Source organism: Erythrolamprus reginae, chromosome 10, assembly GCF_031021105.1.
Source record: "Erythrolamprus reginae isolate rEryReg1 chromosome 10, rEryReg1.hap1, whole genome shotgun sequence".
NCBI classification, from domain to species: domain Eukaryota; kingdom Metazoa; phylum Chordata; class Lepidosauria; order Squamata; family Dipsadidae; genus Erythrolamprus; species Erythrolamprus reginae.
This window is the reverse complement of record NC_091959.1, coordinates 372,278-384,400: the sequence shown is the minus strand read 5'-3', so window position 1 is coordinate 384,400 and position 12,123 is coordinate 372,278. Positions and strand designations below refer to the sequence as shown.

The window sequence follows — 12,123 nt, the reverse complement described above, 5'->3', positions numbered from 1 at the left end:
CGTTTCCAAGAAGCCCTGCAGGAAAAGCCCCCCCCCCGACCTGGGCACCTGGGGGCTCGTCTTGAGAGCTCAGGGCCGGGCAGGGGTCTCTCCTCCGGCCACTGGCCTGCGGTGCTGGACGAGCAAGAAAGGTGGCAGGCTGTTCAGGGTCCCGAAGGTCCCTGCTGCCCTCAGGACCCCCTGCCCTGCAGCTCTGCTCTCCCACGGCCCCCCAGCGCCCGCCCCCCATGGCGATGGGCAGAAGGCCAGCCTGCTCTCTCCGAGGGAAGCCTCAAAAGGAACATATCCACGACACCCCACCAGGCCTGGCCGGTGGGTGGGGGGAAAGGAAGGCCAGGGCTCCGGGGAGGGGCGGAGGAAGTGGGGGGAGTCTTGCAGGGAACACCCAGCGAGGCAGCTATGGCTGGTTTCCAGTTGCCTCCAAGGGCGGGGCAGGCAGGCTTAAGGGACCACCTTCTTGGGGGGGGAGGCACCAGGGTGACCGGAAGATAAGGATGCCCAGGTGGTCAGGAGCAGGCCAGGCCCCAGGACGGTCCCTCTGGTCGGGGTTGGCCCATCCCAGGAGGCATGGGGAGGACAGACAGACGCTCTGTGCCCCTCCCAAATGCCCTGCAACCTGGAAACTGCAGCCCGGAGGGGGGGGCGTTTGACCAGCCCCTTCTGTCACAAAGAGAGATGGGGGGAGGGGGGTCATTGGCTGGGCTGCTCCCCAAAGGATGCTGAAACAGGAGGGAGGGGGGAGGGTGAAGGCTGGGGAGCTCTCCCCCTCCCGTCCCCACAAGCCCCCCTTGAGCTGCTTTCCAAAGGCCTCCAGCCCCCCCTTGCCCCCCCCCCGCAGCAGGTTCAGGCAAAGAGGGCTCAGCAGTCCCTTGCAGAGCCAGTGGGGGGCGCTGAGCGAGAGGGAGAAGCGATGGCTGCCTGCCGGTTTGGAGCCCTTCGCCCTGCTTGGAGGGGCCCCCGTTGCCGCACGCCCTGCCTCCCCCCCTCCTTGAGGCATGGAGGAAAGAACCAGGAGCTGCTGATTTTGGGGGTGGGGGCAGCTGAGCGGCCAGGGGGGGGATTCTGCCCTTCAAGCCACGGGGGGCTGCCAAGCGAAGAGGCCAGGCTGCGGAGTTGCTGCATGTAGGAGCCCTCAGGCCTGGGGGGGGTGCTGACTGGGGGGCCGTCGAGGGTGAGCCAGGTTCTCCTCCAAGCCTCCTCCCCCCCCCCCAGCCTTAATGCCAGCCAGGAGCAGGCAGAGCCGTCCAGCGGGAGGAACCTCTCTGGTCACTCTGTGTGTGTGTGTGTGTCCTGCCGTAGAGCCACCTCGTCTTCCCGGCCGGAGTCCCCTGGAGCAGCGTCCGGCCCTTCTTCTGGCTCTGGGCCCTGGGCAGCCTTTGTCCCCCCCCCCCCGAAGACTCCCGCACCCGCCACCATTTCTGCAGAGAATTGATAAATGATGTGTCAGCCTCCGAGGTTAAAGGCCACCAAACTTCAAATAACTACAACATCTGATAACAAAGAGGGTTTCTGCCCCCCCATCACTTACAGTCCAAACACTGGGAACAGAGCCCCCCCCCCCCGCCCCCTCCCGCCTCTGGCTCAATTGTAAAAGTAGCTGAAATGGTTTGCAGGTGTCGGGATTAGAAACTGTGGGTGGATTAGAGGAGCCGGGTGGGAGTCCTGCTCTCAGGCCTCGTGTGGAGGACAGAGGTTCTGGGGGGAGGTGAGCAGGGGGGGCAGCGGGAGTGGCCCCAACCTCTCCTCCTTAACACACCCGCCCTGCCGGCCTCCCTTCCCCACTGCAACGGCCTTGGCCCCGAAAGAGGGCTCCCTGCCCAGGACCCCCAAGGCCCCCAGCTGGGTCCCCAGGCAGGCAGGCAGGCAGGCAGGGCCGGGGGGCTTTTCCCAGGCCCCCACTGCAGCCTGGCTGAATCTTGCCCAGCTTTCGGGGCCCCCTTCATCTGCTGCAGGCGCTCAGGGGAGAGAGAGGGGGGCTTCGGCCTGCTTGAATGGGCCTGGATGCCTGGGAGCGACTGGCCCAGGGAGGGGCACCGAAAAAAGGAGGAGGGCCCGGTGGCGGCTCCAGGCCCAGAGGAGCTGCCCCCCAGGCCGGCCGCCTCCTTCTCAAGGGCCCCTTTGCTCCTCCGTGTTCTTGCTCAGCTGAGCTGTGGGCACTTGGGGCTGAGCAGGACGTGGCGGGCGAATCGGCTTGTTCCCCTCCTCAGAATTGTGGCAAAAAGGGGACAGGCCTCCCCTGCATGAAATTATGTGAAACGTTTATATTTGTGTATTTATTTACCAAACACATCTAAATTATATTAAAGAAACCAAAATATCCAAACGTAAACAAACATTAGTACTGCTAATGTTTGGAAATTGAACTTTGAAAAATTCAGCCCGCTGCTTCTACCACAAGCTGATGGACTCGACCCTCTTGAGCTGCCGTGCTTGGGGGCCCCCAATCTGCCCCCCCCCGTCTGCCTTTGCTGTTGCTCTTTCCCTGGGAAGGACCCCCGCTCAGCTGCCACTCTGCAGGCTTGGCACTACTCTAAACAAAGGAACAGAGGCACCAACGGGCCCTTTGAAAGGCCCCACCCAGAGTTGCCGTCCTGTCACTCAATTTTCTTCCTTCTTAGCAAAGCCGCCAGTTTTAAGCTTCAAACCATTTCAGTCTCTTTGTCCCGCTTACATACAAGGCAGATCCTTTTTATTTTGATATAAATAATAATCTTTCCAGCATTTTCATGCCAGTCCATCCGCCGGTAAAATGCACACACAACTCTTGTGCAGTTTTGTATTGGCAGTCAAGTGGCCGCCTGACCTGGCTTTGTGTGGCCTCTTTCGGAAAGAGCACTTGGTGCGAGAACACACCCGCCTGGGGGAGAGCGTGGATCACACCAGGGGCCTGCGGCTTGGGAGCAGCCTGGGGAGGGGGGGCTGAGGCCTGCAGTGTTCTGGGCTCGGCTGCCTCCCGCTCCCCAGGCCCGGCCCAACCCAAGGCCAGCAGGGGCCCAGAGAGCCTCCGACCCCCAGCGGCTGGTGGGAAGGAAAGGAGAGGCTGCTTCCCCCCCTCCAGGGCCACTCCCCCTGCTGGCCCCCCTTGCCAGGCTGGGCTCTCTGCCCTGGGGCAGAAGGCTGGAGAAGGACTCCCCTCGCCCCCCCTCCAGCCCCCTCCTGCTCCTCGCTTGGGAGCTTCCCAACGTCATTTGCATCTGCTGAAATAACACATCTGCAGCAACCATGGAGGGGTGGCAGGCAGCCCCCCCCTCCCCTGCTTTGATTTCGGAGAGGAACCACTTGGCCCTGTGTCGCTCTCTGCTCCCCACCCCCAGCCCTGCCAGAGGGGGACGGGTGGAGCCGGAGGTGTGAACCTCCACACACAGCCGAGAGGAGGAGGGGAGCCCGGTCCGGCCCTTCTTTCACAACCCCGCAAGGCCCCGTGATGGGTGGCCCCCACCCCTGGGACAGCCCATCCATCAAGGCAGACCAGAGGAGATGGGGGGGGCTTTCGCCCTCACCCTCCAGGCGATGAAAGATGAAGGCCGACCTTCTCCAGGAGGACCGGGCAGCCAGTTGCTCGGGTGCCATGTGGGGCAGGCAGGGGGCAGGGAAGGCTCGGCCAGTCCGGTGGGTCAGCCATCCGCAAACGCTGGGGCCCACCTGCCCTCTCCCCTGGGCCCAGAGGCTGTCCTTCCTGTCCTCACTGGCCGCCTTGTCCGTGGCGGAAAGGTGGGCGGCTCTGGCCAGGTACTCGAGGGCTGGACGCCCCTCCCCCCTCCCGATGCTCCTGTGCACTGAAGGACCCCTCCCCCTCCCCTCTTTTCTCTTTGAAAGAGCAGCAGGGTTTGGAAGTTCACCTGCTTCCCTCCCGGACTGGGATCTCCCTGCCCCTCCTGTTCCTTTGCTTCGGAGGTGGGGTGGGGAGTGTGTGTGTGTGTGTGTGTGTGTGTGTGTGTGTGTGTGTAGGCTGCAGCTATTTGGTCAATTTCGCCCCCTTCAGAATCATGTGCGTTTCTTCAGCCTTTACAGGGACCACGTCCAGTGACTGACACCCAAAACAGTGAAAGCAACGTTTCCAGTGTCTCTGGCATTGCACAGCTCACACTCAGGGACATCAAAAGAAATAAAGCCCTCCCTGTTGTAATCCAGCCCCCCCCATCTGCCCCCCCCCCCCAGCCTCTGGCAACCAATCTCAGCTCTGCTGCTAATCTGCGCCCAGGGGGGGGAATTGTGGATGGCTACACAAGGGCTTCCAATCGCCATATAGGATTTTACAAACTGTCCAACTCCATTACTGTCAAATGGACATCTTCTCCCTGCTTTTTTCATTCTTCCACAATAATCTTTAATTCTAATTGAGTTAATTATACATTGATTGCTTGTCACAGGAGACGTCCTCCGTGCACGTTTTAGAATTGAATGCTTTCTGCCTGGAACTGGCTTCCAAACTCTGATAAGCTGCCGTCCTGCTGGGCAGCCAACTTTTTGGCCCCCCTCCTATGTCCTTCGGAGTAGCCCCCCCCCCATCTCCACCTGGCTGTCTAAATCAAAAGGCACCACGTGTCCTTCACGCTCTTCCTTCCCCCCCAAAGATCATCTTCAGATGCTGGCTTGAATACTCTGACCAGCAAGAACTGTTTTCTGCTTCGAAACCGCCCAAAAACGAGGGACGGAGGAAGCTGGGAAAAAGGCCACCCGGGCGATGGAAGGACTGGGCTCCACCAGAGGTGCAGAGTGGTTGATTTAGGCCCTGCCTTTCCTTCTGATTTTAAGGCCAAGGGGAATGAGGGGGGGGGAGGGGGGAAGGAACTGCAGAGCACGGAGGAGGTCTCCCACCGGCCCTTTGGCACCGAGGGACAGCCAGAGGCAAAGGTCCCTCCTGGGCAGTCCCAGTGCCTGGCCTCTGGGCTGCAGCTGGGAGGGAAAGGCCGTTCATGGCTGGCGGCTGCCGCTGCCCACCGACTGTTGCCTGGGCCTTCCTTCCCCCTGGACGTAGCCACGATGGCAGTCTGTGGTTCCCTCCGCAGGCCAAGGCCAAGCACCCGAGGGCCTCTCCAGCCCTGGCCGAGGCTGCTGCAACGCCCACTGTGGGCCCTGGAAGCTGCAGCTCCAGAAGGGCCGGGGGGAGGCCCCCTGTAAAGGGGGGCAGACGTGGCTCCCCTGAGGACCTTCTCCAGTGAGAGAGCTGGACAGGTCAGAGGCCAGGATTAAATCCAACAAGCAGAAGTTCACCTTCTTACTTGCATGAGTTCAGACTTGCCTGAAACTCTAACGATGGAAGCGGCAGGCAGGAACTGGTGGGCAGCTGTTGCTTCCCCCCCCCCAATACCTTCCTGCTTGAGGAAGGACCTTAAGATTGGCCCCAGAGGTCTGCGGGAGCCTCTCAAGCCCAACCTGGCAACTGGCTTCAATGCTGCTGCAGAGGGGACACCTGCTTCTTTGCTGCCATCTGCTGGCCAGGCAGGGAAAGAACTGCACCAACACTTGCATAAGTGCACCAGCCTGCCTTCCATCCCCTGTCCTAATGTTTCTTTATATTTTTTTACTAGCATCATGTATATGAATATTATTACATCTAATGTTTTTTCCCCTTATTTTTCTTTTTACTAGTATCAGGTATACAAATATTATATCTTTACATACCTCCACTATGTGCTTGATAAGACAAACAAATACAAATAAATAATAAATTGTCCTCTGTTACCAAACAGAGTCAGAATAGAGCTGGCAGGGACCTTGGAGGTCTTCCAGCCCAGCCCCCTGCCAAGGAGGAGGCCCTATACCATTTCGGACAAGTGACTGTCCAGTGTCTTCTTAAAACCCTCCGGTAATGAAGCTCCCACAACACCTGAAGCTGATCCGTTCCACTGGTTGTGTCTCCTTAGTTCAAGATTGCTTCTTCTCTCGCTTAGTTTCCACCCATCGCTTCGTCTTCTGCCCTCTGGAGAATACGTTGACCCCCAACACTTCTTTGGGGCAGCGCCTCAAATATTAGAATACTGTCATACCTGGGGAGCCCAGAGTGGGATGGAGCCCATTAAATGGCTTGTGTGATTTGCAGGTAGGGGTGTGTGAGTTTATCATATTACACAGTATTAATTTATTTGATTCTTTTAATTAGTTTTATTGTTTTAAATGGAGTTTTATATTCTGTAAACCGCCTTGAGTCACCATGGGCGAATAGGCGGCAATATTGAATGAATGGATGGATGGATGGATGGATGGATAATGTCTTGTCCCCCCCTAACCCCCCCCCCCATAGTCCTTCTTTTCTCAAGACTTGCCAAACCCAAATCCTTCAGCCACTCTTCACGTTTTAGTCTCCAGACCTTTAATCATCTTAATTGCTCTTCTTTGTACTTTTTCCAAAGTCTCAACATCTTTTTTGTAATGACCAAAACCGGATGCTGTATTTCAGATGTGATCTTACTAAGGATTTACTAAAGAGGTACTAATACTTCATGCCTGTTTGAACAGCCAAGAGTGATATTAGCTTTTTTGATTGCTGCCAAATCATGTTAAGTGATTGTCCACTAGGACTCCAGGGTCCCTCTCCTCGCTACCGTTTTTGAGCCCGGTTTCACCAAATCTGTACTTGTATCTTTCATTTTTTCCTGCCCAGGTGTAAAACCTTGATTTTCTCCATGTTTAATTTCATGTTGTTGCATAGAGACCCATCGTTCAAGTCTGTCAAGATCTTTTTGGATCCTGAACTTGTCTTCGGGGGGGTTGGGGGGCGCTAGTCCTGGCAGCTTGGTGGCGGCTGCAAAGTTGACGAGTTCCCCTTCTATTCCCTCAGCTAAGCCAATGCTGGGCCCAGGACAGAAGCCTTTGGCACCCTGGGCAAGACAGCCGCCGATCATCTAGCAGCGTTGTGCTACGACTGGGGGAGGGGGGCGGCCAAGAGGGGCCGCCAAACGGCTTCTGGCCTTGTGGGGAGAGGTGCGGATCAGGCGCCCCCTCCTTCTTCCAGCATTCTTGCTCTGCAGCCCCCGGCCTCAATGGAGCCTCCCCAATCCGTGGCAAAAGCAGAGGCTTCCCTGGGGATTGGGTCCTTTTAACCAATTGTTGAACGCTGGATTCTTTAACCTGGCTGAGCTCAAGCTCTTCCCTCCTTTGCAAGCGCCCATCAATCCTCTCCTCGTGGAAACCCCCAGTGGTGGAAAGCTGGCTGGGCCTGAACTGCTGCAGACGAAGCCAAGCGAGGGGTCCAGAGCAAGCCCACCCCCACGCTCAGGTGCTGGCGAGGGAGAAGCTTCTGTCGGGAGCTGCTGCACTCAATGCAATTTTCTCAGGGTTTAGTCCAACTGGCCCCGCTGTGGCGTAGGGCGGCAGGCTGAGTGACCATCTGGGGGGGGGGCTGGTAATGCGGCTGGGGCTGGGGGGGGCAGGCGGGGGAACTGGATACCCTGCAACCCCCCCCCCTGCCCAAGAAAACTGTCCTTCCACCCAGCACCAAATTATCCGCTTTGCAGGGATGAGCTTCACCGGCAGCCTCTTCCCCCAACCGCACCTGGCAGGGCCCCACCTGGACATCTTCCTGGGTTTGTGGACAACTCCCGGAATTCCCCAGCAACCACAGAGATTCCTGGGAACCTGGAGAATTTGACCAGGTACAGCTTTTCCCACTTTTGAGTTATATAATGCCAGAAAGAGTTGCATAGCTGCCCCTCCTTTATCCCAGGAAACACTATTTGTGTGCGTTGGGGGGGGTGTAGAATGGGACAGAGCACGATAAAAATCTGAGCACTTCACAGGGCCAACAGCTTACCATTTTGGAAGCGAAACTAAATTAAGTATGTTCTGAATAAAAATGGAAATTGAGCATAATGAAAAAAGCCAAATTCAATAAACTTCAGCGGTGGTTTTATCCATGGATAATTAACTCTGGTGTCTTTCTAAAATGAGAATAATTGAAAACAGGGATTTAAAGTTGATTCATGGAGGCTTCCCAGAGATATTTATTATTGCAAGCCCAGAAGATCTGTCTGGGTTTTGTCACTGGGGATGACTAAACTTGGTATCCAGATGTTTATTTAAGTTACTCCCACATAGCTCTGAAGTCAGCTAGCAGAAGGTTATCAGGGAACAGCCCTGCAAATCCTTGACTAATATTCTCATTTCTTTTGCAACTTTGATGTTTTCTTTCACTAAAATTCCTGGCCCTTTGCCATCAGGAGAAAAATCTGCTTGGTTTGCAAAAGAGCAGCCTGAACACAGGACATATGATTATACCTCCAGTTTGAAGACAGCCAAGATTTTTCAACCTGTCACTAACCCTTGCAAAAATTGATGTGGTAACTATCTGGAGGAATTAGAATGGAAAAAGAAAAGAACAATAGGGGCCCAAAAGATTTCACACCATTTAATTAGCAATTAATAAACTCCAGCATTTGAGTTTAGGTGAAATTATTCTTCCTTTATATAAAAAAGGCAAAACAAAATAATCCAAAGATGCATTTATCAACAATCCCTTATAAAACAAAGATTTGTGGTAGCTCAGGATTGTTAAGAGATGGACAGGCCAATCTCCTCAGAGAAATCGATGCAGAGCTGAGGAAGCTCCCTGGGGCCCTGCTTTGTAAACCTGGTAACGCTAAAATGTGTAGATGGGGAATCCTGGGAGGCGAAGGCCACGCATTTTAGTCAAGTTTGAAAAATATTGTACAGGAACAATAGGGAACAAAATACTTGTCTGTGTGTTTGTACGTTGCACCTGTTCACTTGCAAAGAGAGGGGTGGGTGTATTTGGAAAACCCCAAGAAGACTGAGTGGGAAAGTCCATCCCCCGCCCTACCCCGGAGCACCAGTATGTCAGGCCAGTCAATGGGAAGGAAATGAGAGAGGCAGGATTAATGGTTGTAAGAAAGAAGCGAAATTCTACAAAAGGGTTGTAGTAACTCTTCTACTCTTCAGGTGGACGACAAAGGGCAGGGATAGGAGCCCCGCCTCCCACCCAAAACCTTATTAAGGTTTCTGGAAGACATTCATGTGGGCTGAACTATGTTGCACTTAAGATTTTACTAGGGTCACCCGAGCTACATGATCAAACACTCTTTAAGTGCCCCAGTCACTCACTGAAATGCTAGTAGGGCAAAAGTTGCATCCGAAACTCAGCTCCTCTTTGGGAAAGCAGAACCCGCAAAAGGCCCAGCCACCTGGGAGCCTCGTTAGCCAAGAGCAGCTCCCCCCAATGTTATGAAAGCAACGGAAATCCCTCTGGGATGAATGCCTGGACAACTGCGACCTTTCATGTAGAACGTTCCCACAGGATCTCTGAAACCAGCCTCCCCACCAGGCTTGTGGGATTTCAGCACCCATAACTGAGGCCACCTACGGCCCTTAATGCTTCTGGGCCCCAACTCTTTCTTCAGTGCCATTTGGGGAGGGCAGGAGGGACATGGTGTTCTTTGCAGTAGACTGACACCCTAATGCAGGACGGTATGTTTGCTTCCTCCTGGAGATAACAAGATCATCCACACAGTGCACAAAGCCCCCAAATTTTAATGTAAATAAAAATTATGTAGAAATAAACTCCTGTCTTGGAGCAACACCCCCCCCCCCCCCCCAGTGAAGCCTCCAAGGCAGCTACAAATTTTCTGCTGCTCCTGCATAGCTGATCTTCCATCATAGCACCTGGGAAGCTGTTTGGTCAGGTGCTGCTCTCCTCTCCTAACGCTTGTGGTGAGCGACTGTCCAGCTCCAGAGCTGTGCCGAGTACAAACCACAGCCAGGCTGCCCAACATTGTGCAGCTTTAGGCAACAGTGATGCCACCCCAGGCAAAGATCACTCCCAACGGGCTCTGAGCATGGAGGACTTCTTCAGGGAGCCTGTCTCTCGTCTGCAGGCCAGTGTTCTTCGGAATCAGTCCTCAGCTGAGCTGTCGCCGTCTTCATCCTGGACTTCTCTGTAGCCTGACATCATCTGCGCTTCTGGCTCATCGCGAACCGTCTTAATCCCAAGCCTTTCAGCCAACTTTTGGGCAGCAACCTTAGCCTGCATCGCCTACACAGCAAAAGAGAAAAACCTTGCATCAGACGTTTCAATCAGTGTCAGACAAAAAGCTAAATTAGGTTACTACAAAGCAAGCACACTTAAGTTGCGTAGGTCACAAGACTTCTTTCAGGAAATGCAGGGGGGGGGGAGAAAGGAGGATTCACAATAAATAATAGGAGTTTTGTGAAGAGCCTTGGACAGCATCTGGGTATCAAAATAGCATCAGAACGAGAGAGCTAGAAAGCCACAAAGATAAAGGAAGCTTGTTCCAATGGAGAAGTGGTGAGAAATCCCCCAACGTCAGGACTGTGATATTTGCACTTTTGTTCAAGCACACATCATAAAACAGACACCAGAAGTTTCAACAAAGGCTTTACAGTTTAAAGTGAATGTGTTTACAGAAAGAAGTTTAAGTATTCCAAAATGAAGCTCTTCTGGGGGGAAAAGAGGTAATGATGCTTGGAGCAGATTTGATATTCGCTTGGCTCTACTATATTTAAGTAACCTCATGGCGCAATTATTGTCCAGCCACCGGTCACTCGCCAGATCCTATGCCCCCCTGGCCTCCCTAAAGCGCCCGAGCGACACAACCACTGCCCCAGACCGGCGCCCGCTCGCGTCCGCACCTGCCGGGCCTCTTCCTGCCGGACCTGGATGGCCACCGACTCGGCCAGGGGCAGCAGCCGCGCGGGCGGGTGGCGCAGCGGGGGCAGCCAGGCGGCCGACGCGTCCTCCGGGCGCCGCTTCTCCCTCCGGGGGTCTCCCTCGGGCAACCTGCGGGGGGGAGGGAGGGAGGGGCTGCTTAGCGCGGCCGGAGAAGGACCCCGCGGGACCCGCCCGTCCCGGCCAGATACTCACCCGCTGGCCTCGCGTCCCGTCCGCTGCGTCCCCTCCGCCGCCCCCAGAGACAGGCCCGCCAGCGCCCCCTCCAGGCCCACCGGGAGAGCCGCCTCCGGGGCGCCGCCGCTCCCACGAACCCGCCGCCGCTCGCGCTCCGCCACCGCCGCCCGCAGCCTGGCCGCGCATTCGCGCATGCGCTCGCCGCCGTCGGGCAACCGGGAGACCAGCGCCCTGCAAGGGAGGCAGAAGCTGAGTCCGCGCGCATTGGGCCGCCCCCGCCCGCCCGCCTCTCCGCCCCCCCGCCCCTCACCGATCGCCCAGCAGCCTCTCCTGCCGCAGAAGCATCTCCCGCAGCTCCGGCAGGCTCCGTCCGTTCAGCGGGTGAGGCTCGGGCTTCGCCATGCTGACCACGGGGGGCCCTCGACGGCGGTGGCAGCGCTCTTCCGCCACGCGCTGGGCGCCGCCATCTTGCCGGAAGCCGGTTACGGCGGCTTGGCGGGCCAAAAGGATTATGACGCGGCGGGCTAGTTTCGATCATGCGCAGAGCTGCCTCCGCGTGGGCCGATTGCCAGCCGTCTCGGGAAGGGCGCCCCCTGCCGGGCCAGCCGTGCTTTGGCCGCCTCGGAGCAACACGGCAGCTCTCCAGGCGGCTGATCCGGAGCGCAAAGGTCCCGGTTCGGATCGGCGACCTTCGACCGCCTGCAGCCGCCCCCGAGAGGTCCCGCCGTCCCTGCCCCGCCGTCCGCACTGACCAGCGCCTGCCTTGACCGATGCCGGGCTGGCTTTTCTGCAGAGCCCCGCCCGGAGTCTGGTGCAGGTCTTGGAGGGAGGGGCTGCTGCGGTCCCGGGAAAGGAAGCGAGGAGAAGCCCAGGGAAGCGTCTCTTCCCGCAGAGGGTCCTCGCTTGCTGGGATTCCCTTCCAGGAGAGGCCGTGACAGTTGCCAGCCTGGAGAGCTCCATGGAGGATGCCCAGTGTCTCTTAGGTGGTGACTGAAGCGAAGGTCCAAGTGCCGATGCCTCTGTGTGGGTGGAGGCAGGCAGGGGTCCCTTGGGTCCCATTGGTTGGGTGGGGTCAAGGGAAAGGGAGGGTCTTGCCTTCTCTTTCTGCTGCTGAAGATCCCCAAGGGGGACAATGGGTGGGACACAGAATGCTGGACTCCATGGGCTCTGGCCCCACTCAGCAGGGCTCTTCTTCGGTTCTTAGGTTCTAACAGGGACCTTTCAGGGGCAGCTCCGTGTTTCGTTTTGGGGAGCCTGAGAGTTCCTGTTTTTAACCCAGACTTGTAGATCACGCGCAGCCCCTG

General features: G+C 56.6%; 1 protein-coding gene across 1 annotated transcript; it reads right to left on the bottom strand.

Moving 5' to 3' along the window:
- Window positions 1–9,762: 9,762 nt before the first annotated feature.
- Window positions 9,763–11,347, bottom strand: POLR2M (RNA polymerase II subunit M). The gene is made up of 4 exons (XM_070762253.1): window positions 11,130–11,347; window positions 10,838–11,050; window positions 10,606–10,753; window positions 9,763–9,988 (listed from the first exon to the last, which is right to left on the bottom strand). Exons 1-4 carry the CDS (start codon window positions 11,219–11,221, stop codon window positions 9,848–9,850), a joined length of 594 nt encoding a protein of 197 aa, XP_070618354.1. The 5' UTR covers window positions 11,222–11,347; the 3' UTR covers window positions 9,763–9,847.
- Window positions 11,348–12,123: the final 776 nt, after the last annotated feature.

Coding starts and splice junctions, on each gene's coding strand:
- POLR2M (XM_070762253.1), bottom strand. CDS start 11,221: ATGGCGAAGCCCGAGCCTCACCCGCTGAACGGACGGAGCCTGCCGGAG. Junction 11,051..11,129: donor GAGAGGCTGCTGGGCGATCG/GTGAGGGGCGGG, acceptor CCTCCCTTGCAG/GGCGCTGGTCTCCCGGTTGC. Junction 9,989..10,605: donor GGCAGGAAGAGGCCCGGCAG/GTGCGGACGCGA, acceptor TTTGCTGTGTAG/GCGATGCAGGCTAAGGTTGC.